Genomic DNA, 26,825 nt, shown 5'->3' on the forward strand with positions numbered 1-26,825 from the left:
TGCAACTCCATATTTTGTTTTCTACATAATTTAAGAGACTAAGGCACTCAAAGGAATTATTAGCTTATGTTTTGGGGCACAAAATATATAAAGATGTAATTTTGTGATATGAACAACTGAAAGAGGTGGAGATGGAGCTGTAAAGAAGCAGAGTTTTTGGATGTTACTGAAGTCAAGCTGGTATAAATTAAAATTAGAGTGTTATAACTTTAAGATGTTAAGAGGGAATGGGGAGTTATTGTTTAATAGGTATGTATTTTCAGTTTTACAAGATGAAAAGAGTTCTGAATATGGATTCTGGTAATGGCAGCACCACTTTATGAATGTATGTAATACCACTAACTGTACGCTTAAAAGAGGTTACGATGGTAAATTTTATGTTGTGTGTATTTTGCTACAATAAAAAAATTGGAAGAAAAATAAAAAAAGATAACGTGCCACCTGAGGAGTCACTGGAAAAGGATCAGTACTTCCAGGCAAGGATTCTGACTTATACACTGGCTTTTATATACACAAACAACTGTTTTTTCCCTAAACACCTGCCACATCACCTTCTTTTTATATTCTCTGGGACTCCAGCTGTTTTCTTTCTGCAGCAGAACAAGGTCCCACAAAGCACAGTGATTTCTTTGCCATATCAATATAGATGTTGATGAAGGTCTCTTCTTTAGAAAACTACATAAAATCTGGGGAAAAATTTAAGTCTCTAAATTGACATCTAAAAGTGCAGAAAATTTTGAAAATAGTTTTTCTTGGTTTTTAATGTAAGGTCACAAATTTTTATAAGATTCTAGAACACTCTTTACCACCGTGTCTCAGAAATTTCTAGAAGTATAAAGAGGTTTAATATAAAATGCTAAAGATACTTTTAGTAATTATATAATCACAACTAAAAAATGTTACCAAGACTACTGATTTATATGAGCTCAAGCTTAATATCAGATAGTCTATTTTGGCAGTACCTAGTATGTTGAGGGAAAAAAGTCTCAAAATGTCAGGAGGAATTGGCCAGGATTATAAATATACTACTGTTTTAAAAATGTATATTAATATATTGTGCTTACCATTGGACATTTATACAAATTTCAGTTATTGCTTAAGAAAACTTTCTGTTCAGATATTAACTTACAAGTGAGGATTTGGAAAGCCTTTTGGTTATTAGAAGACTAGTATCAAATTTACTTATATATTAAAAATGAACTTGAACTTAGATAAATTTATAACTGTGTGTTCACAATTAAACATATGAACATATACACATATATTTGGCTTTTGATCAGAGAAGACATCATTATTCTATAATGCAACTTTGATAGACCAGAAAATAAGGCTTTCAGAAAGAAGAGTTGCAAATAACATTCATGTTTATTTGCATATGTATATACAAAATTTGTATGTCATCTAGTGAAATCCTTTCATTTGACACATGAAACTAGGATCAGACTTGCTCTAAGCCACAAGTCAGAGTTGCACAAGTCCTAGAAATTCTAAAAGCTGTGACTTGATCTTTTTCCTACTCCCTTCACTACCCCACTTTCCTCCTCTTCTGCCCAAGTTGCCTCTTGCTATCCCACAAAGAATTCTTTCTAATACTTCTTGATAACTTTTGTAGCATCTCAGAATCCTTACAGTTTGAAACTTGGTCCATTACGGATTTCAAATTTCACTTTCTAAACCCTCGCCTCCATTCTCAATGCAAAAGCATGGCTACTCATACTGTTAGAGATTGCTGTTACATACCATGCATGTCTCTTTTCACTAAACCAAACGTAACACTTTGCTCTACTTTTTTCCTTTGCCTACACTGTAGGTTTTGTTTGTTTATTTTCCCACAGTGTGCTGTAATAAGTAATACTCTGTGAAGTTAATTTGAGATAGGGATCAAAGATGAACTCCAGAGCTGAAAGTTGCCCAGCTTAATGCATTTTGCCTACTTCTCAAAAATTATTCCTGCAAACTTATTGAATTTGACTTTGGTTTGAGACAAAAAACAAATCCAAATTTGACTTTTGTGGCTTTCCACGTCTATCATATGTTAGCTTTTCTCATCTTCTCTCGGTTTAGGGACTTATAAGAGGATCTGTTGTTTAAATTTAAAGACAACTTTATTGGTTCTTTTATATGTTGGCCTCTAAACAGTATACATAAAAGAGAAAAAAATCTGTTAAATTAAGTCAACAAATAAAAATATCAATGAAGGGCCAGTGCTGGTGGCCTAGTGGTTAAGTTTGGCATGCTCAGCTCTGGTGGCCTGGTTTCAGTTCCCGGGTGCAGACCTACACCACTTGTCTGTCAGTGGCCATGTTGTGGTGGTAGCTGATGTACAAAAAGAGATTGGCAACAGATGTTAGCTTAGGGCAAATCTTCCTCAGCAAAAGAAAAAAAAATCAGTGAAAATTACTTTATAATTTAAAAGTTGTAAAACAAAAGTGCTAATGTAGATCACTATGCCACATCAGACTTCACACACATATTGCTTTTGATATTTATGTTATTATAGATATTTTATGACAAAGTGGCAAAAATTTCCCACAAAGGACATTAAGACCCAGGATCATTAAAATTTCTACTAAAGTAATTCTTTTAAAAATGTTATGCACTGGGGCTGGCCCCGTGGCCGAGTGGTTAAGTTCACGTGCTCCGCTGCAGGCGGCCCAGTGTTTCGTTGGTTCAAATCCTGGGCGCGGACATGGCACTGCTCATCAAACCACGCTGAGGCAGTGTCCCACATGCCACAACTAGAAGGACCCACAATGAAGAATATACAACTATATAAGTATGGGGGGCCTTTGGGAAGAAAAAGGAAAAAATAAAATCTTAAAAATGTTATGCACTGTGGACTCCAGGACCAAGACAATGTCTTATTCATCACTATTTCAGAGTTCATTATGAGTAGTACATAATAGATGCTTAATGTTAGGAGACAATTCTTCATGGGTCCCCCACATTTCTGCATGTCTCGTGACAGCTTTTTTCCAGACTATCTTCCCAAGGATCTCTGTATAGCTAACAGCCTGGAAAGATAGAGATGGTGTCCCCTCCTCCTGGGTTAGAGGGCACTGTGCTCCCTGACTCATAGGGTATGGGGCACACTGATTCAACCAATGGGGTTTGAACATGGTTCATAGTGGAGGAAGGAGCTATAATTATCTTGTGGGTAGGGTCCTTCACGCCAATTCAATGTACTGTTGCTGTTGCTTTTATATCTGAATGTAGACTAGAAATTGATGTGTTACATGTTTTACTTTTCCATCCCATAAGTACCAGAGGGGATTATCTCAGTAGGGGAAGACTTATAAGTACAGAAGTGTTAGTGTGACACACTTTCTTGTGATTTGATACTTGTGGTATGACCAATGGGTCAGGATTTAGCATAAGCACCTCTACCCTCTGATGTCTAAAGCTTTCACTATATAGATGACATTCTGTTTGTTGTCAAGTCAAAATGATAAGTAAATTATATCTCAATTGAAAAATAAAGCCTGAGTTTAAACCATCTTGATTATGATAAGTGTTATCATAACTCTGCCAGCAGAAGTTGGCTGATAAATCTGAACAAAATTCCTGGGGCCTGCATTCTAGGGTCTGTTCTGCAAGTAGTTTCTTGGGACTCTGTGGGAGAATGTGCAATGCCCAGTCTCTTCAGAAGCCAAGGAAAAAATACTGTCTCTTCAGCCTTTCACCACAAGAAAAGAGGCCTAACATCTTATTGGACCCCTTCAGTACTGGAGACAATACAAGCCTCTGTGACTGATGATTTTGCCAGTTGGAGCCTCTGGCCTCCATCCAGAGGCATTCCTTGTGGTTTTGGATTTGTGGCCTTTCTGACACAGATACCAGTATATTCCTATTGAAAAGCAGCAATAAGCTCTCTGCTGGACTACTTTATAAACAAAATGACTGACCCTTGAGGCCTTGTGACTCTCTGGCCTGATATTCCCGATTTGGGGTAGAACAGCTCAGATTCAATGACTATCAAGGTGTGGCCTCCCAAAGCCTCACTTGTCAAAGGGAATAGCCAGCCTAGCCCCAGTGCCATGTTGGTGTTAAATGAAAAATTGTAAAGTATACTTCTTAGGGAAACTTGATTTCCACTCCAAGGCCTGAACCAAAGCTGCTGGCTTGGAGGGACCTCAGTTCACTCTGGTTCCCCTAAATGCTTGGGCCTGGTTCAGGGATGGTTCAGCTAAGCTGAAACCCAGCTGACTCTTGGGCTGTAGCCAGTGGCCTCACAGTTTGGTCTGCCATTTGGAAAACTACAGACTGGCTGACTAAAGACACTAGTGTTTTGATTACTCATATGTATGTCCAAGGACTCATTCCGTGATGACATGACTAGAATCAAGTCATGGATTAGGCCTGATTCTGTTTCTGATGTGGAGGCTATCAACGCATGCCAGACTTGTGACTTCTGCAAAATGTACCCATTTGTCTAATGGTGGAAAAGATCCCATTGCATGGATTCTTGCCCCTGCCTGCTCTTGGAAAATTGACATTACACTTTCAACACCTTAGCACTGTTGATACCTTTTCAGGTTATCTAAAAGCTGACTTTGGCCATATAACTGTGGCCCTTGAAATTCACCTGTATAATTTTTCGGTTTTCTGCACCATTGGAGTCTGACAGTTACGTGCATTTTGTCACAAAACTACTCAACCATAAGCTGATAGTATGACTTCACCATTCTCACTTCCTCTGTCCACACACGTTGCTAAGGCATTTTGATAGTTAATGTGGCTGTCCCCAGAAAGGGATCATACCCTTGAAGCAACTTTCTAAGTAATGATTAGAAAAAAATGCATGGAGGGTAATATAGACCTGTTTCAACAACTCAAGATTCTGTCGGACCATTCCTGGGCATGATGCTATTTCTTTCCCCTAACAGTACGTCCCAGGCCAGCATGATTGACATATTCTCAGGATACAGCCTGGACAAAGAAGGCTCAGGACATACAAACTTAATGCTGGTCAAGTTTTATAAAAATGCATTTGTTCCTCGTGTTCCAGACCCTTCCAGACAAAAGGTCTAGGTTTGAATAGAGAATGATTAGAAAAAAGGTGAAGTGACACCTACTGAAATGGGACACTCTAATTTTGAGGATGTGGATGGAGAACAACCATCCAGGACCTTTGAAAGGAGCACCTCAGTTTCTGAGAGGTATAGGGAAGGGAGGGACATTGATGATCTTTTGTCCTTCAGAAGTATCCCAGAAGCCTTCCTCCACAATAAAAAAAGGCCCCTTTAGGGCCCTCCCAAACTGCTGCAAGCACCTTAAATTTACCTTATTGCTGAGTTTGCCATCTCCTTCCAGGAGGCTGTGACCACAATGTGATTGTCATTTCACTTAACTTTACTGAGAAGTCTAACAAGGCAGCAGGGTGGCCCAAGATCCTGCACCTTCCATGTAAAACATCTCTGGATGTTTCTCCATCCCATTTTCAGTCATCCAATGGGGTGGACTAATGCCACCTGGAAGGTGCCCTGGTTATGAATCACCTTCAAACGTTTAAGAAAACACCACTATGGCCCTGGAAAGTATGCAAGTCAGCTTCAGCTCATTGGCTAGGGTTGTTTTAGACAGCAGAATTGCCTTAAACTTCCTCCTTGAGGGCCAAAAAGAAGTGTGTAATAGCTAACACTTCCAGCTATACCTGGATTAAAGCCTCAAGTCCAGTGGGAAGATCAATACAGAAACCTAAAGAGAAAACACCTGGGGTATTGATAGTAACCTTAGTTAAATGCATCATGAGGATAACCTAATTGATTTTGTCCTAGCCCCTCTCAAATTATTCAGAGTGGCCACCATAGTGGGTATTTATGAGAAAATTTGCCACATAGACAAAAGGGGTAGATATTGTTGGGAAATAATTTTCCATAGGTCTCTAAGATTTCTGCGTGACTTACGACAGTTTTTTTCTGGACTATCTTTTCAAGAATGTTAATATAGCTAATGGACTTGGAAGATAGAGATAGTCCTTTAGTGTTTTCCTCCGAGGCAGAAGGCAAAATTTGTTTGCTGTCTGGTATAATAAAGATAATGACTTCCTCTTGTGCATAGGATAGGCAGGTTTACTAGCAGCCCTTTATAAAATATGGGGTTTCTTAGGCTTGGGATACCTAGGGGGGAATTCTTCAGATTCCTCCCTGTGGAACTTGGGGGCAAAGGAGATCTGATATGAACATGAAGCTCCTGCTGCCCGACGTGACAAGTAATAAATGGCTCATTTCTTCTGCCAGCATCCATGAAAGTGTGGCAGCCTAACTTAGATTGCACGCAGAATAAAATCTCAGATCCCTCACAATTCTTGGCACTTAAAAAATTAAGGTAAACTATACTTAATAAAACCAAAATAAATGGACTCTTGTTATGAGTGTTCCATTGGTTAGCCATTTCTTAAATGCAATCACACTTCAGAGAGGCAATATAAAAACTTCATGGCAGATTGATCTAGGCTTTTTGATTAAGGCTAATTTAGAAGACAATTTTATATTTACATCTTTTATAGCAATTGTAATTTCTGCAAGTATCCAAATATATTTCTGACATCCCCTAAACTTAGGGCCCTGTTCTATCTGTCCCTATGTACCTACCTCAGCACCATGCATAGTACCTGCCATATTGTAAGCATTTAGTATTTGTTGGCTGGAAGGGAAAAAATAAGTTTGAAGAGATGTTATATGACTACATTGTGATACGTCTTAAAGAGAAGAAATATGGACTTAATCCAAAGGCAGCTATTTTTATTACCTAAATGAATGATAAAAGGGAAGGCCTGGTTAGATAAGTCTTGCGCTTGTATATAGGAAAGTTAGAGAGAGAAATAAAAAAATACAGGGACACTGTGGTAACTTGATTATGTCATCTGAAGTTGTAAGATAATTTTAAAATAAAGCGGTAATGATGGAAAAGGAGTAAGAAATGTCAAAGGCAGACAAAGTAACAATACCTTCCTAATTGGTTCTTGGCTTTAATTCTCAGCTCTATAATCTCTGCATTGCAAACAAAGTTGTTCATTTAACTCTTGTGCTCAGACTCCAATACTAACATATTTGAAATAAAATCCCAAGTTCTTGACATTATATCCTAGGCTTTATGTGGACTGAACCCTGGCCATTTTTCTGTTTCTTCCCTACTTTGGCTCTTCTCCACCACTAATCAGCTCTACCTATTGTAAACTTTTTGCTCCTTTAGTGTAATAAGCGAGTCCTATTTCAAGGCTTCCACACTGGCCTTACACTTAGCCCAGAGCAGTATTACCCTATGCCTGTTCTTTCACTTTATTTTCACATCTCTATTAAAATATTATACCTTATGGAGGCCTTTACTGATCATCCAATCATATTCTATGCTCTATCCTTTAAGTTTCCTTGCTTTTTATAGTAATTTTCAACACCTTATTGTATTCTATATATTTATATGTTTATTCACTGTCTGTCACCTCAAGTTAAATGTAAGCTCTTTGAGGTCAGGGATCTTATCTCTTCTGTTCACTGTGATGAGAACATTTAAGATAACCACTGACTTGAAATATTGATTTATAAATGTTTCATTCTGACCATTTCATTCTGGTATAGCTTTAATTAAAATTAAGATCCTCCTGAGAACATCTACAAATATTGGATTTAAAAAGGAGCTGAAGGCACTCAAGAGCAATCAAAGCAGTGAGGACTTAAAGAGCCAAGATCCCAGAGAGTAGAGTCTTTTGCTGATGTGAACCCTACATTTGCCTCTGCATTTTCCCTCAGGGTAATTCCAAATTTTAAAAATTAACATGAAAGAGCAGACAAGTAGAAATCTGAGGCCCACTTGTAGCAGTTTCACTGGGATGAAGGGACAGAGGTTGAAGTGCAGGAATGCCAAGCTAGTTAGGATTGAAGGATCGAGATCCCTGAGAAGAGAGAGCTACAGAAATGTGAGTGCCAAAGTCATGTATAAAATTTCCCTTCACGTGTTTGCCAATTCCAGGTAGTACGTGTGTAGGAGAGAGACCTAGACTCAAAGTGCAATAGCAACAGCTGGGGTGCTAAAAAGCTAAGAAGAAATTTCTTCAGTCACTTGATGCTGTGGAGAAAGGGATTAGAATTTAGGGACAAACAAGGTGAAAGTAACCCAGTAAATAGCTCAGTTTCAGTTGAAGACACCATATTGGCTCAACCCTAAGAGAAATCAGAAATAGACCAGCTTGAAAATAAGCCTGAAAAGGATCTCTGCCTATACAATATCTGCCTCACAGAATAAAATTAAATCCTCTTTAGAGAAAGAAAACATATTCCAGGGCCTTAAAATTTTTCCACATATGTCTAACACTTAATCAAAGATTAAATGCTAAGAAAGAGAATCAACTGACTCAAAATATAAGAAATAAACAGTCAATGGAAATAAACCTACAAGTGATCCATATCTTACAATTAACTGAGAAAGCTTTGAAAATACCATACTTTGTATGTTCAAGAAAATATAGGAAATGATAGAAAACTTCAACATATAACTCGATTTTACAATAAATAATCAACTAGAAATTCCAGAACTAAAAAATGGAATAACTGAAATTAAGAATTCAAAAGATAGGGGGCCTTCCCAGTGGCATAGTGGTTAAGTTCACAGGCTCTGCTTTGGCAGCCTAGGGTTCGAAGATTTGAATACCTGGCACAGACCTACACACCACTCATCAAGTCATGCTGTGGCAGCATCCCACATAAAATAGAGGAAGATTGGCACAGATGTTAGCTTAGGGACAATCTTCCTCTCTCTCTCTCTCACACACACACACACACACACACAAAGTAGTCTAGGGTATGGTGGTAGGAGGGCAATATCTTCAGAGAAGAGAAAAATAAGACATTACTGACTTTTCAACAGAATCTACAGAAGGCAGAAACTAACAAAATGGCATCTTTAAACATCAAAAGCCAGAATTCTATACCTAGAGAAGATATCCTTCAAAATTTAAAGTAAAATAAATTTTCAAGCAATCGAAAACTGATCTGGACTAAAATAATTACTAAAGAAAGTCTTTCAGACAAAAGAAAATGATCCCATATGGAAGCATGTTAATACAGGAAGGAATGAATGCATGGAAGAAGGTAACCACAAACTAACAAGCTAATGAGGGGGAAAAAGGGAAAAACAAAAATACCTGATTAATGCAAAATAAGGCAGTGAAGAAACAAAAAAGAAACACAGAACAGTTAGGACAAATAGAAATATGGTATATATAAACCTAATTATACTCTTAATTGAAATAGTCTGAATACATCAGTAAAAAGAAATATAATGCAGAATGGAATGTAAAAATAAGCAAAACTCAACTATATACTCTTATAAGAGTTTCACTTTAATTATAAAAGCACAGAAATATTGAATGGGATTGGTTAGGAAAATATATATTATGAAATTAACAGCCAAAAGAAAGTTGTTGCAGGTATGAAAATATCAGAGGAAGGAGCTGTTAAGGCAACTAATTAAAGAGGAAAACTAGAATTAAAGAGGGAAATTTCACATGATAAAAGGGTCAATAATACAATGATTTAACTATCCTAACTGTGTAAGCTCTAAAGTATGAGGCAAAATTCGACAGAACTAAAAACTGATTTAGAGAAACTGACAATGATAGAAAGAGATTTTAGCATTCTTCTGTGAATAACTGATAGAAATCGCCCCCAAATTACTAAAGATACAGAAGATCTTGAAAAATACAATTAATAATATGAAGTAATTGAGATTTTAGTAACAATATACTTAACATCTGCAGAATGCACATTCCTTTCAAGTGCACATGGAACATTTCCCCAAATTGATTACATGCTGAGACAAATTTTTAAGAAACAAATAACATCAATCTTACATTGAACTCTTCTAGAAAACAGAAACAGAGGAAATATTTCCCAACCAAAAGTATAAGGCCAACATAACCTTGATACCAAAATCCGGAGAGTTTTACAAGAAGAAAAATTTACAGGCCCAACTTCTTGAATATAAATGCAAAAATCCTAAACAAAATGTTAGCAAGTCAAATTCAGAGGTATATTAAAAAAATACATTACAGCTAAGTCGGTTTATTCTAGGAACATAGGTTTAATGTTTGAAAACCAATGATTGTTATATATATAAAAAGCATTTGATAAAATCCACATCATAGCTATAATCTTCCTCCTCATCATATTAACCTCTTGGAAAGTTGTAAGAAGAAGCTAAGGAAGATAATTTCCTTAATCAAATATAGAGTTTCTATAAGAAACCTATATTAAACATCTAACTTAGTGGAGGAATATTGAAAGATTTCACTCTGAGACCAGGAGCTAGGAAAAGATGTCTGCTAATATCACCACTATACAATATTTTACTGGAAGTAGTAATCAGGACAATAAGGCAAGAAAAATAAATATGAGGCATAAGAATTGCAAAAAGAGAAATAAAACTGTCATTGTTCTCAGATGACATGATTGTGTATACAGAATATCCAAAAGACTTGAGAGACAACCTACCAAAATTAATAAGTGATTTCAACAAAGTAGTTGAATACAAGGTCAATATACAAAAATAAATATAATATCAGAAAACATCATATACATAGGAATAAATCTAACCAAAAATGTACAAGATCACTATGAAGAAAACTACAGAGTATTGTGGACAGAAATTTTAAATGGCTTAAATAAATGGTGGGATATTCTATGTTCATGGATTGAAAATGTAATGTTCTAAAAATAACTGTTCTCCCAAACTCATTTATAGATTCGCTGCAATCTCAGACATAATCCTAACACTTACTGTGCAAATTGACAGGATCATTCTAAATTCATACAGAAACAAAAAGGGTCAACAGTAGCAGTAATAATTCTTCCCTAAAGAGGAAGATGAAGTTGGAGCTCCTATAAGACTAGATATCAAAACATCATAAATCAAACAGTAATTAAAGTAATGATGTAAAGATAAACAAGACACCAATGAGAAAAATTAAGATAACCCTTGCACAGAGTTACCTGATTTAAACAAAGCTTCCACTGCAATCCATTGTGAAAAGTATGGTCTGTACAACAAATGGTATTGGGTCTATAAGATAACCAAATGTGTGTGTGGAGGGGAACTTGACCTCTTCCTCACACTACACACAAAAATTAATTTCAGATGCACCATAAACTTAAATGCTGAAAGCTAATATCATAAAGTTTCTAGGATATCTTAATGACCTAGGAGTAAGCAAAGATTCCTTATATGTCACAACAATTAAAAACTTTTGTTTTTAATTTAAAATTAGAAACATTCTGTTCATCAAAATAAACCATAGAGAGATTGAAAAGCCCCAGAATTTAGAGAGGATATTTGCAAAGGAAAACAGAGTAGTACTTAGAATATATAAAGAACTTCTACAAAATCATTAAGAAAAAAGATGAACAACTCAACTGAAAATTACACAAGCACTGGCTCATGTCACAAAAGTGGATATCTAAATGACCAGTAAGTGTATGTAAAGGTATTCAACCTCATTAGTTATGAAAGAAATGCCAGTTAAAACAACTATATGATACCACCACAAACCTACTAGAATAGGGGAAAAGGGCATGAAAATACAAAGTGTTGGTGAGGATAGAGCGCCTCTGAAACTCTCATATTCTGCTGTAAATTGATACAATCACTTTGGAATATCATTTGACACTATCTACTAAACATTGGTACACATTATGATGCAGAAATTCTATTCCCAAAAGAAATGTGAATATGCACATCATTAGACATGTACAAGAAAGTTCACAGCATCTTTAGTCATAAGGGGTAAAACTAGAAATAACTCAACAATAAGTAATCTACCAATAGTTGAATAGACTTTTAAAAAGTGGTATATTCAGGTAATAGATAAAAAGTGGTATATTTAAAGGAGTGATATATATACAGCTACACTCACCACAGATAAATCTCACAAACAAAATACTATGTGAAAGAAGAGTATATACTGTACGATTCCACCTATAGGAAGTTCAAAAATAGGCAAAACTACTCCATTATGATGGTGTTATGAATACTATGGAGGCATGAGGAAGTCTTTGGGGATGTTAATATGTTCTATATTTTAAGCTGAGAGATGGTTATGTGGGTGTAACTGTCTAGAGAAGAGGGAACAGAATGAGCAAATCTAAAGATGTAAAAGGCAAGTGCTCTGTACAGTAAAAGGGTATTCAATTTGGTTAGAGCCACAGGAGAGAAGTAGTGGATATGTGTGTAAGCGGATAAGTTTGCTACCTTATTGTGGATAATAACTTGAATAACAATTTAAGGAGGTTTTCTCATTTTGCTAGGCAACAAAGAACTACTTAAGGCTTATGTTGTCAGGGCATAAACAAGCTCAGAGTTGGATTTAATGAAGAATAATTGATGAAGCATTGTGTAAATCTGGTTGAAGGGTACACAGGAACTCTTGTAAATATTCTATGACCACGTTTACACACTGCGTAAATGAAGAAGATGTCAAGAAATCAGAAGCACACTTTTTCAAGTGTTATTTGAAAAAAATCTGTTGAGAGGACAAAAACCTTAGAAACTGGTGTAGCTCCAAAATAATATACTAAAAATATTTTAAGGCCAATATTCTATGTTGTATATATTTATATGTTGTAGTTGGTACTTACTTCATTAAATGTAAAATCTTCTAAATCTATTTCTTCATACTCTTCTTCAGATTCTTCATTCTTAATAGCCTCCAGAGCTGTCGTCAGTTTCTTTCGCAAAAGAAAGCCTTTGCAAACTGCCTAAACAAACATGGAAAGCATGTTATACAAGGTTATAGATCAAACTCCAGACCAGATTCTCTGTGTTCTCCCATTAGGAAGATAAAACATCTTAGACCTTAGTTTAATGGCTCAATAATCTGTTTTTTGAACTTTATGTGACACTTAAAACTGCAAGATAAATTAAACGACAGCTTGTGTCTAAAGTCCTGAATCTCAGGAGACATTCCTCATGGTAAGCAAAAAAGAATCTTTAAAACTCCCCAGCTGCACATGTAGGTCAACCAATCAATTATCCAACTATTCCTCCAGGACTCATTCTAAACTAAGAAGAAAGGGATATAAAGGAAAACCAATTTTGCTAATTTTCAAATGATTATGTATAAAATAAACTAACACACATTTAGGAAAACTTCAACATATACAAATGGCCATATTAGAGAGGGAGTATCATGGCCCATGACAATGAACTAGCTTCATTTTAAAATAAGCACCAAATAATAGAAGTAAAAACATTCAGATTCCTCAATAATCTTGGAGTGGGGAAAGCCTTCCTAATTAAAACTTCCAGAACACTGCACTTTTTAAAAAATCAGTCTCTTTATATACTGCTGAGGAGTGAGCTCCAGCATATAGTAAGTGTAAAAAACAAGGTAGAAATAAGTGTCTACCGCATGCTGCCATTTATCTATGAAAGATTGTATATATATATATATATATATATATATAAAATAAACATATAATTTATATAAACATATATTAAATATATGTATATGTTGTGCTAATATTTAAAAAGTGATAGTACAAATCATAAAATTAATTTTAAAAATTGTTACCTATAGAGGCAGAAAACATGGTGGAAGTTACAGCAGTAGAAGCTAGACTTCTCTGAATATACCTTGCTCGATTTGACTTTGGAATCATGCACATGCTTAAGATAATTGTAAAACAAATAAATATGAAATAAAAAGAAATTCCTGAAAAAATATAAAAATATGTTTCATGCTGTGGGCATAACCACACAGAAGCTATTTAAAGTGACTTTAAAATAGATTTATTTCACTATATCCCTAGTGAAATGCACTCAAAAGACAAATTTAACTCCAAAAGATACCTTAAATATGTTTTCAGAAATCATATTCTTGGTAATAAAATTGGTATTGTTACTCAGAAAGATATATATATTGAGAAGTGGAATATACAAAAAATGGCCAGACCATAAATGACAATATAAGTCACCACAACTTCTACAGCAACCAGCCTAGGAAGTCAAACCATGACTGCTGCAACCTCTTGGCAATTAGCCAAGAATAGTTAAGAGTTGGCCAACGACTGCTGGCTTTCCTACTTTTCGTCCCTACTTCTAACTCAGAACCAACCAGAGATAACCAAATATGCTTCCTAAACCAATCGCATAAGATGCCCTCTTCTAGTTGTCTGCCTCTGATCTTCCCCATGCCAATAACGTCCAATTAGAGCATACCTGAAGCCTTTTCTCTTTTTTTTCACTATAAACACTTTCCACTCTCTTCTCTGCCTTTGAGTCTATACCAAAGGCAAGCAGTGGTGACTGACTCCCTTGCTATAGCATGCTCTGAATAAATAGCCTGTTTTTTCTTATTTGTGTGGTCATTGTTTAGTTCCACTATGTATGTGCCTGTGTACACACACACACACACACACACACACACACAGGAGGGGGAGTGAGAGAGAGAAGAAAAAGAGCAAATTATTTTAATGTCATCAGGAACCACGATTTTGTATAAAAGAGATACAAATATAAAATCAAATAAGTAAAAATCCTTTAGTTCTAAATTTAATTTTAAAATATCAGTATGAACCCATGGTATATTTTTTTCTTAAAAATATATATTTTTGAGGCTAGGCCAGTGGTGTGGTGATTAAGTTTGTGCACTCCACTTCGGCGGCCTAGGGTTTGTGAGTTTGGGCCTCAGGCGTGGTCCTACCACTGCTCATCAAGCCACGATGTGGTGGCATCCCACATAAAGTAGAGGAAGATTGGCACAGATGATAGATCGGCAACAATCTTACTCAAGCAAAAAGAGGAAAATTAGCAACAGATGTTAGCTCAGGGCCAATCTTCCTTACACAAAAAAATGTATTTTCAAGCCTTAGTACATTAAAAACATTCTAAAAACAATGACCCCACCAGTAGCAACAAGCACTCTTAAATCCTAAAGCATCCCAAAATCCAGAGTGAGGTCTCTAAATATTATTCCCACTGAAGGAACCCAGGATCTTTGGAGAAATGACTGAATCTGGACCTGGGGCAAAATGTACACAAAATGAACCTGGAATATCAAGTCACATTAGAAAGCAAGGCAAGCTTTAAAGACTACTGAATCGTGTCAAAAAAGCTAACTTGAAGAGGTTACAGTTGGCCAAATAATGGACAATTTGGGCATAAATAAGAATAATAACTGTAATAGAATTAAACACATTATATATTTTAAAAATTTATGTATACATTATGATAGAACACGTTATGGTGAACTCTGGAGGATACTAGGAAACCACATTAATCTAAAAGTTGGTAAATAAAAGGAAAGCATCAAGCATTTAACCTGGCTTTCCAGTACGAACTACACCTCAGGGTAACTAAATAGTTGATTAGACACAGTTTCTCTTTATAGGCATATTTTAGTTAACAAATGAGGAGGAAATAATATAGACAGTATCAATATGTTGCAAACCATTAATAAAAAAATTGATTTGACAATGCTATCAATGGCCACTAATATTCCCAAAAGGCAACCAGACATTATGTACCTCCTCACTGTAATACATACCATCACCTCTGAAGTATTCTTGATAAAAAACCAAACCCAAATCATATCAAATGTTAGATCTTACTGTCAGTTCACAGAAAATGCGGGGATGAGAAACATGTTAAATGATGTCATGGGGATGCTTTTGGAAAATTCAGAAGGTAGAAAATTTATAGGAGAAAAGACCTGGTTTCTTCAATAAATAAATTACAAGAAAAAGAAGAGAGGTAGTTACTACATATTAAAAGACTTAAGTAACATATAAACCAAAGGCAAAGTGCTGACCTTGTTTGTATTTTGATTAAGAAAAACCTGTAAACACACATTTATAAAACAGAGAAATTTCAACATTGATTTGATACTTGGTGATATTGAAAAATAACTGTCAGTTTTTAGGTTGGTATTACATTGCGGTTATATTTAAAATAACGTCTTATAGAAATTCATACTGAAATATTTACAAAAGAAATGATAAGCTATCTGGAATTTGTTTCATATGATCTAGCGATGAGGAAGGAGACATGGGTTGGTTATAGAAGATCACTACTGGCCAGTAGTTCAACTCATGTTGAAGTTTGGTATAAGTTTAGTATACGGGTACTTGAAGCTCTTCTATATGTTGAAATGATCCTCAATAAAATGTTAAGAGACTTATAGATGGTGCAGTTTTCTTTTTTCTTACAATCAATATAATTATGTGAAATCAGAAATCAAGATTTTAAAATTAGGTGAACCGTCAGGCTTCTTTTATTGGTTATAATCTGTAATTTCCAATAATCATGGATATGATCACTATTTTCGATGGAAACATAAAGAAACAGTATTCTGCCATGCAGCCCATCAAATACAAATCAGGGACAGTTAATTAGTAGAATAGATTTTGAAATTCACTGAGAGTCTATTATATGCCATTCACTGATGATAGAGCAGTGAATAAAACATAGACAAAAATCTCTATATATGAACTTTCCATTCTAATGGGGGTAAGAACCAAAAACCAAGTAAATAAGGAAAATATATCCAATGCTAAATAAATGCTACGGACAAAAATCAATCAGTGACAGGAGATGGGGAGCATTGGGAAGGGATTGCTATTTTAAATAGGGCAGCAGGGGAACCCCTCATTGTGTAGTTAACATTTGAATATATATACATAATGGATCCATGGGCCACTAACCTAAGGATACTATCAGCATGCAAAATTAATAGTCTGAATGTTGTTCCTTATATCTGTTCTCTGGCTTAAAATCAGGACAGGGAGATTTCTCTAGGGTCCCACAACTGCTGTCTTCCATGCATTCTTACACTCTGACTCTATGACCAGCTGGCCTTGCTCTATTCAGATAAGACAAAAGCTATGCTATAGCTGCTACTGCTGTCAACATTCTTGGGCCTGTGGTCCTTAGCAGGAGTTGGAAGAGGCTGATACAGACAGAAATACAATGCCTCACAGTGTCATTACTATACCCAGAGCGACTGGCTTTTCAGAAGTGGCAAATCCAGTTCTCTATCATGCTCATAGCCTCCTTTCTCTGAGGTAGTATACTGGAGTCTTTCTCTTCCCATTCCTGTGCTAAACACTTGAGCCTTTCAATGTTCCCTTCCTTTTTCCTAAAACCTGTGAGAAACCCAGACCTCCAGGAATAGGTACCAGTCCTCTACTCTAATTTCTGGGTGAGGATGGCATTAGTGAAGGGGCAAGATCCCCATAACTGTACTCCTCCACCCATCCAACATTTTTCACATAAAATTCAATTTTTCTTCTCAACTCTGAGATACATCCTTCACAAATATTCTCTGTGTTCTACTCCTCCCACCCCTAGTCCCACTCTTTCCACATGGAAGCAACTTGTGTCGATCAAACCTCACCATCTATCTCAACAGGCTCTTTTTTAGCTTCCACCAAGACAACCTCACAAAAGAGGTAGAGGATATGTTAGGACATTGTCATTCCCTCAGAAGCATTACAATGTCTTTTGCGTTTACACATGTGGCACACTTCAGATTCCATTTACATATTGAGGTCTCTTTTTCAGAAAAGTATGTAGTATGTTTGGCAGGCCTGGTTAAGCTATAGTCTCTCATCTATTTATTGCCTACACTATGATGTTCTACTTTTCGCTAACATATCTTTTATCTAACCTACAAATTTCTAATTCAAATTCTAATTGTTATCAACACTTTAAATCAAGTTTAAAATCATCTGCAAAATGAAAAACATAAAAATCATATAGGATTGTTAAACAGATTAAATTAGAAAATTTATATGCAGTGATGTACACATAATTGTCACATACTAAGCATTCATTAAATATTATTTCCCCAACTTCCTTGCCTCCTTATTTTTCATAATTCTACTTAGTTTATCAAATAAGAAAATTGTGATATTAAACATCACATAAAATTCAAAAACTACTATTGACAAAATTTTAATCATTTTTGCCTATAAAAATGAATTTCAGTATAAAAACAATATTCCACTATTTTGTAATGATATGAATAGATTATAACTTCTCAAGAGAGTTCAAGTTTCTCCTAATCTGAGGAGAAAGGATGTCAATATGAGTTAAGAACTTGAAGAGTATTAAACGGCAGAAACAAAAGAGAGGACATCTTTGTGTGATGAGTAACATGACTGAAAACATTGCTTGAGAAAGTGGCCTTCCTCTTTTTAACTTATCCATTATGGAGAATACCATCAGCTCTTTATGTTCTTTATTAGTCTCATGTAGTTGTGTTGTTATTGCAGACCTGGGCATTTCCTGTGCTGTCGGTGACTGGCATATACAAGCTACTTTAGAGGGAAACATACTATTTTTCTCTTCCCCCTTTTGTCTTAGTCCGTTTTGGCTGCAATAACAAATATACCATGGACTTGATGGCTTAAACAACAACGATTTATGTCTCTCAGTTCTAGAGGAGGCTATGGAGTCTAAGATCAAGGCACTGACAGATTTGGTGTCTGGTAAGAGCAAGCTTCCTGGTTCATAGATGGCCATCTTCTCACTGTGTCCTCACATGGCAGAAGGGACTAGAGAGCTCTCTGGGATCTCTTTTATAAGGGCACTAATTCCATTCACGGGGGCTCCACCTTCATGACATATTCTCCTCCCAAATGCCCCACATCCAAATACTTTCACTCGGGAATTAAGTTCCAATATATGAATTTTGTGGAGGACATAAATACATTCAATTTATAGCACCTTTCATTTTGAGATTTTTTAAAAATTCCTCTTATTTGGGATTCCTTTATCTGGCATTTATGCTCTCTGGTTCCTTGCTATCTTTCAAAATGCTTTCTCTCTAACATGGCAAATGGGTCTGTGACTTCTTACTCCTAGGGAGGTACCCTTCACATCCCTTCTTCCCTGACCCTGTCCTGGAAAGCTTCCAAGCATTAGGGAGACATGCTATCTTTCCCTTGATTCTTTTTTTTTGTTAGGTCATCTTCTCTTCTTCACTTACCCCTCCCTATCCTTTTTCTTATACCTAATAATGATAAGGTATTAAGATTAGGTGCAGACCTAGGGAAAAGAGAGCATAAAGGGAAATCTTTAATCCAGGCCTTCAATGACAAGAGCAAAAGGATTGATTCATGGTGGTTCACAATGGATCCAGACCAACTCATCAGGAATAGGATTTCTACAAAGCTCTAGACTGTCAGATAGTATGTATTTTTCTGGTGTGACACATACAGATACCTCCCTCACAAATCTGTCTAGGGTCAGGAATTCAAGTCCCAGCCATCTCTATTCAGTTTATGAGAAATAACAGTAATATAAATGTGTAATAAGTAATGTTCAGATTCTCCTTATAACTTATTTCTGTCAAGGTTTCAATTTTTCTGCCAGTCATCCATCAATGATTAATTCATCTTTCTTTCTCACATATTCAAATCAATTTCTTGGCTAGACAATTCTATGTGTATTAGACATATCTGATATCTTGTTCTTCTCCAACTACCATCAACTCCCACCCCCGGAACATACTATGTATACACTTACTCCTTGTTAAAATCCTTCACACATCTCTGACCATGTTCCTCTTAATATTCTAGCTCTTATGATACTCTAGTTGCACTATAACTTATTATTATTCCAATAATATGAAATCCTGCATTCTTTTACTTCCACTATCCTTTATAGCTGGAATTCCATTCTCTTACATATTTGCATTGAGCCTTATCTATTTCTCAGGTGTACATTACATCCTTTGTATTAGTTAGAGTAAGCTAAGTAGTATAACAAAAATATTAAAAACATATAACTCAAAAACAGTTTATTTCTTGATCACATAATGAATATTGAGAGAGTAAACAGGACAATGGCGCAGCACTTTAACATAAGGTGATTCACGTATCCAGGCTTTGCAGACTCTGCAATCCCAACAGCTTCCAAGGATACCTCAGAAGCTATCTTCATTTCAGCCAACCAGAAAGGGAGAAGAATATGAAGGAAAGTCTGTGGAAGGTTTTATGGGCCAAACATGGAAGTGGTGCCTATATCTTTCACTCACATTCTATTGACTAAAACTCAGAAAAAAGGTCACACAGAAGCACAAGGGAAGCTGGGATATCCAGTCTGGTTGTATGCTAGGAAAAGGAGGATGTGGGTTTGGTGAGCAGAGAGAAGTCTCTACCACATCCTTCATGAAATCTTCATTTTGTTCTTTCTAAAGCCCAGGTTCTTTCTACTATATCATGCTCTGCTCTCCAGGATGATTAGGCAGTCTAGAATTCATACTTTAAACAGTTTAAGAAACTAGATGATTGTATTCAGAAGAAGAGAAAATGAAGTTGAGTTGACTTCAATGATTTTAAGTTACCATGACGTACAACAAAACAGACTTGCTCTAAATTGCAAAGAAAGGCTGGATTATGCTTACTTTTGTTAACAGATACAAAGAAGCTCAACAAAAAGACATTCAGCAGAGATATCAGTCACTGAAGTAGACTGTTTCATAGGTAATGAAGTTCTCTTTATTGAATGGAATGAAGCAAAAGTTTAATATCCATTTGCCATCAATGCTGAAAAATGTATCACTCATCCACTGATGACAGAAGGGAATTTAGACTTTATAACATATTCATTCCTCATGTAGCAGAATACTATTTTGAGATGGTAACTGAGGTTTCTTTCTTTTCCTTGGAGTTTCCTTGAACCCATTGCCCTCCCCCAACTCCCACCACTATTCAGGCATCAGTAACAGCTTTGTCGATGCATTGCCCTTAGGAGTACAGTCCAGACAAATTAAGTCAACAGAAATACTAACTATATTCATTAGAACCATAGCAAAGATAATTCTCTTGAAAACTATGGCTTTAATAGCAAAAGCTAGCAACTTAATTTTAAAGCTATTCTTCCAGTTGCTTATGCTAATACTTTGGAGGCATCCCTGACTCTTCTCACTCTCTCATATACCACATCCTCATGGACTAACACTACCAGCTCTCTCTTCAAAGTATATATGCATACCCTCAAGATAAATCAACATATACTCTGGGATGTGATTTTCTTACCAGTTCTCACTGCATCACTCCAGTCCATGCTACCATTATCTCTCGTCTGGATTACTCCAATAGCCTCCCAGCTGATTTTGCTGTTTCTACTCCTACCTTCCTGTGGTATAATCCCAACATAAAATAAGCTTGATCATGTGAGTCCACCGCTCAGATTTCTGTAATATCTCTCCACATCATTCAGAGTAAAAGCCAAAGTCTTTACAATGACTTATCAGTCATAAGTCCTACTCTTCTCCCCTTTATCACTCTCCAGTCACACTGGCTTGTTGTCACTCTGTAAACACAGTGGGTATGCTCCTAAATCAGTGCCTTTGAATCTGATATTCCTCTGCCTGGAATATTCTTCCTCTAGATTTCCAATGGCTTAATCTCTCACTGCAATGTTTCCTTTTCTGGTTTTCCATATGCATCCTGTCTAAAACAATAAACCTTCCTTTGGTACACCTATCCCACTTTTCCTGCTTTATTTTTTCCCCTTAGTACTTATTATTATCTAACATACTTATTTAACTTATTTATTAACTGCACATCCTAACAGAATGTAAGCTAGTGAGATTTTCATGCCAAGAAATATTTGCTGAATGAATAAAGAAACGGAAACACAATTTCTGTTTAGTTACCATCATTCAATTCAGGCACAGTTCTGTGAATTTCCACAGACCTCATTTTATGTATTTATTTAGTCTATGTTTGCCTCTTCCACCGGATGTAAACTCCATGAGAGCAGGGATTGCTTATGTTTTGTTTGTTTACATTTCTTGAGCCTAGAACAGTGCTTGACAAGTAGCACTAAAAAATATTCTAAAGAACATTTGCTGTTCAAAAAAATATTTATAAAAATATTTGATGAGTGAATAAATAAAGGGATGAATGTGATCAGGTTAAACTTTATTTCAAACTCTGGTCTTGGTGAGGGTAAATCAAATCTATCACTACTTGCTTTTGGAATTTTTAAGTTATATGGGTATTTGAAGGACTTCAATAATTATTTTAGCAGATTTTTAAATATGCTTCTAGAAATAGTTTTAGATTAGGCCAAATGAGACCTGCTTTGGCTAATCAAATGTTAGCAGCTGTGACAAATGACACATCTGAGCAGAAGTTTTAAATATGATTATGTGGTTCAGCTTAGGCCTCAGTCATGAGAACAGTATTTCCAAATTGCAGGCTATTCCTTCAGCCTAGACACTAAGCAGAGGCACAGCCAACCTGCAGGCAACCTTCAGCCAACCTATAGCCTACATGTCACATGAGAAAGACATAAACCCATATATTTGTAAATCACTGATATTCGGGGGTTGTGTGCTATACAGAATAACCCAGTGAAATACAACTAACACATCTCTCATGTCTATTTCACCAAAAGATGAAAACTAACCTGAATAAGAATAGCAGCCTTCTCTCTCTGTTCTTGGATATTTACAGTATTTTCTCTTTTTACTTTTCTTGAAATAGGTTGATTCTCGATGCAGGAATTTGCCTGGATTGTCAGGGGTCCTGGTGCAGCAGTATTTAGCCTTGCAGACAAATGAATCTGTTTGCGCACAACGTAACCACGCCAGTATGCCTGGATTACCATAGCCGCCATACTTTTAAGAAAAGAAAACATTTTTATTGCCCATAAATGCACATGGACTATATAAAGTATTATTTAAAAAGACCACTTATTTTGTTTAAATATAGTCGTAGAAGTAAAAACGGTACGGAAACCTTCAAATCTGAAGGAGAGAAATGGGTCAGTAACTTAGTGAGGGATGTGAAAACAAGGGATTTTTGTTTGTTTCTTTCAAGGAGAGAGCTATTCCTGAGATTTTGTATAATACTGAGGATGCTGAACTAATGGGGTGGGGGGGGGAAGTGATGATGCAGAACAGAGGAACAAACGTAGGAGCCAATGTTGAGCTGGCAAGAGAAGATGGGATCCTGTTCACAATGGAGAGTTTAGCTTTGGAGAGGAAGGAGGGCCTCCCTTCACTGTAAGAGAAAGGACCTCTCAGTTCTTGGCGATCTTCACTTTCCTCCCTGCCCATGGACAAATACTTAAATCATACTCTTACAAGCCCAGTGGTAAATTCTAACACTTCCTCAGCCTACATTTATTTGCCAATTTCAACCTCTGAATCAATCAATGCTGTGTTTTTCCCAAATCCCCTAAGGCTGACCAGCAACATTAGCAAAATTTAGATAACAATGTATAATGATTGTAAGTGGGTTCTCAGTGTCCTTAACCATTTAACTCTTCCTAATTGGATATGTTTTCCTTCGCCCCACAGATTATTGCAGGGATATTATCAAGGTACAGAGTAGAGTCAAAATGATAATTATTCTATCTTAGCCTTTTTCCAAATTCCTGAGTTTAGTTTAAAATGCATATGAACGAGAAATGATTCTCGCAAATCCCCCTGCCCTAGTGCTTCCTTGAAACAGTTTTCAGTAATTTTATAATTGCCAAACCCAGTGAAATTTTCTCCTTCCCCATATTAGAAAGGAATGATGTAACCATTTTCTACTGTTATTTTGCTTTATTTTTGTTATTACTACTGGTGTCATCATCATCATCATCATCATTTTACCTAAATCCTCTAGAAGCCTTCGATTGATTTTGTTATGAATAGAAAATTGAAGTTAATGGATAAAACTTCTGGCCTAAGATAAACTACTTATACACCCAATACTTGGAAAACATAATCATGTTTCAACAAATCATTTCCTCCTCCTAGGGTAAACAAAACTTTGTAAATTTTGCTATGAAATTAATTCACGTTTGGCTATTCAATCATCAATTCATTCCTTTATCTTTTGAACAAAAATATGTTAGGAAATTTGAAAGCACTATAATAGGTATTCTGATAAAGAAAAGAATCTGAAAATCTGTTAGCAATGTATAGTGGTAAGGAATGAAAGGCCCATAAGAAAAAACATTTAACCTGAGACAGTATGTCATGTTTCTCTACAGATACATACAAGTTTCACTGACTGTAGTTGTGAATTTCTTCTAAAGCTGACCAGTCATTGAGTGCTTGACTTCCTCAGCCCAATATCAACAAAATTTCCAAAGGGAAAACAAAAATGTAGATGAGGGATATTCTCCTCAGTGACACTAACACAAGGCCTGCTCTTCACTACATTGAAAGCAGGTTAAAAAGCTGACTTTAGGCTTCCTGAATATAGGATGCTCTCTCTGTTGAGAAAAACAGCTTATATTATTACTATCATTATCATCATCATCATCATCATCATCTTTTTTTTAGTAAAAATCATAATGACAAAAATGCCCTTAGCATAAGAACATACACAAATCAGGTTTAGGAAGCACCTACACAACTGACAGTGAATCTTCCTGAATCACTGAATGGCAAGGTTTAGCAAGTGGCTATATATTTTCTCTTTACTCTTTAGGTCTTTGGTTTGTCTTATATTTTCAGTTCTTCATCCTTCCTTATTATCATCATTTGGCTATTTTATTTATTATGGATACAGAAGTTCTAAATGTTTTTATACGAAATTTCAATAGGTAACATCTAGGGTTTGGAGATAAAGCTACCCCAAAATATGGTACCCTGGCATATAGTGTTGTGAGCTGAAGGCATTTCAGAAAAGACACGTGCAGGAAGGACTTTCTGACCTTCCCTGGAAGCAGGTCACAAGACAGTCATGTGAGAGGTACTCTCCCTATACCCAAAGGAAGGAAGCATTCTTACCTGAAGATGAAGGACAAGAGGAATCTGAATGAACAGGACTTTCTAAGTTTCCCCCAATTTACCGCTCTTAGCTCATATCCTTTGTCCTACCATATTTTTCCACAACTTTCCACTCTTCATCAAACCTAATATAAAAATGCTCACTATTTCTTCAGGTCTTCATTTCTTTCTGAAGGCTCCCATGTCATGTAAAACCTATATTAAATTTGAATGCTTTTCTCTTATTAATCTATGTATTAATCCCTAATTAATCTAACAGGGGACCTAGTAAAGAACTTAGAAAGGTAGAAGAAAAAGGTATTTTTTCTCCTCTACAGAGCAAAAGCAATCTACTAAATAAATTGGTAAAATATAAGTCAGGAAATGTTAAAGCCACTTTCAATAAACTTTTTTAAAACTTTGCATCAGGAAACACATGTTAGCTTCAGCACATCTAACTATTTAATATAGCTCCCAGAAAAGATATCACGATTCACTCTGACAACTCCTGAAGGAACAAAGACTGGAAAAGGCAAGATTAACAACTGTGACATTTTGTGTTCTGCCCTGTTCAGTACCAGTTATTACAAGAGAAGTTGAATCTGATCATTTTTAATTTTGTTGGCTTGACACTGAGGCCAAAAGTAAAAAGAACAGAAAAAGTTGACAGGCCAAAATAGAAACCAATCTTTGCTTGTTCAACAAACAATTAGAGCCAACCATCAGCTCTTTTAGAGTTTAATAGTTGGAAGAGGTTTTATGTAACTAATCTCAAAGAACATTGTCCTACCTTACAGAGTTCTTATGCCAAAGAAAATTGTAGTACCTGTAATGAAATACTTGCTTATTAAGTGTTTACTAGGTCAATAAGCAAAGAAATAGCAATTGAAAAGGTATATTTTAAAAAATAAAATACCTGATTATTCATAAAGTATCCTTTTTAGTATTTTCAGAATAATGTAGCATTTTATTTCTTCTTAAAAATTCATTTTAATTGGTTAGAGATTAGAAGGCAGAAAAAAATTTCATATTTACTCATTTGAAATTATACAATACTAGATAATTAAATCAGAATCTACCAAAATTCAACCAAATTAATCTACACTGTAATTAATAATTTGTGCACATCATAAAAACAAAATCAAGGGAATTAATATGAAATATAATAGTGATTTAAATTCTTTAGCAAGCTATAATTTGGTAACAATGACTAAGATTATCCATAATAAAAAATAATAAATATACAACTTTAAAAGAAAAATGATCTCTAAATCTTACATTTTTTCATGATTTTCAATATTTTTGTTGTTCCTCAGCAAAGACCTCGTCATCACTCCTTCCATAGATGGTATTCTTTTGGTGGGGATACTGCCTGCTTTGCTGTCTTCTCTTTTCTGGCCTTCTACTTTTTCCTGATTTCTTTTCTCGGTATCTTCACATAAGGAGAGGTTGGTTGATGGGAAGCGACTAGGGCCAGAGTCCACTTGTTTCTCAGAAATATCTGGTGAGTCTGGTTTCTGTTCATTTGCATAGGAGTGGAGGACTCTACTTTGCAGGATGCCATCGCTGTTGGTAGGTGCCAGATGATTTTGCTGGGCTTCTGATTCATCTTTCTTGGTGATACTTACATCTCCATGTTCATGTGCATATCGATATTCATTACTAAGTGTCATCAATTTCTTAAAATAATGGCAGAGATTTTCTGCTGCATCCAAGGTGAGTATATTTCTGAGCAAATAAATAATAAAGGACATTTAATAGGAAGAATTATATCAGCAAACATTAAAACTTGTAGAGGTTTTGAAAATTTCCCTGTGTACCCTGACATAAACATTAAACTTTACTATTGCATTCATTAGAAGGTTATTTCTGGTTGTTTATATAAAAATTGATCTCATTTCTAACAAAATTTTAAAATATTTGTTGAGTTAATTTTAATCTGTTAATCCAGACAAAATGTCTGGAAGTTTTAGGACCATTTTTATTCAAGGCATTTTTGGTACAAATGAATGAGAAAAATCCATGTTTTTACTACCATAAACACAAGAAATCATGGCTGCCTAAATTTGGAGAAGTTATTTATGAAACAAAGTTGAAAGTACTTTCTACA

The 26,825-nt window shown here is 35.6% G+C and overlaps 1 protein-coding gene across 2 annotated transcripts in view; it reads right to left on the reverse strand.

Annotated features, from left to right (window-relative positions):
* The window catches only part of LRRIQ1 (leucine rich repeats and IQ motif containing 1), a 225,161-nt gene that overhangs the window by 96,036 nt on the left and 102,300 nt on the right, over positions 1 to 26,825 (reverse strand). For both annotated transcript variants that reach the window (XM_070507201.1, XM_070507200.1), the window contains 3 exons: positions 25,994 to 26,443; positions 22,414 to 22,624; positions 12,627 to 12,746 (listed from right to left, as the gene is read on the reverse strand). In XM_070507201.1, coding sequence (XP_070363302.1) covers positions 12,627 to 12,746; positions 22,414 to 22,624; positions 25,994 to 26,443 — 781 coding nt within the window. The remainder of the gene's footprint in view (positions 1 to 12,626; positions 12,747 to 22,413; positions 22,625 to 25,993; positions 26,444 to 26,825) is intronic.

Source organism: Equus asinus, chromosome 4 (assembly GCF_041296235.1).
Source record: "Equus asinus isolate D_3611 breed Donkey chromosome 4, EquAss-T2T_v2, whole genome shotgun sequence".
Lineage (NCBI taxonomy): Eukaryota > Metazoa > Chordata > Mammalia > Perissodactyla > Equidae > Equus > Equus asinus.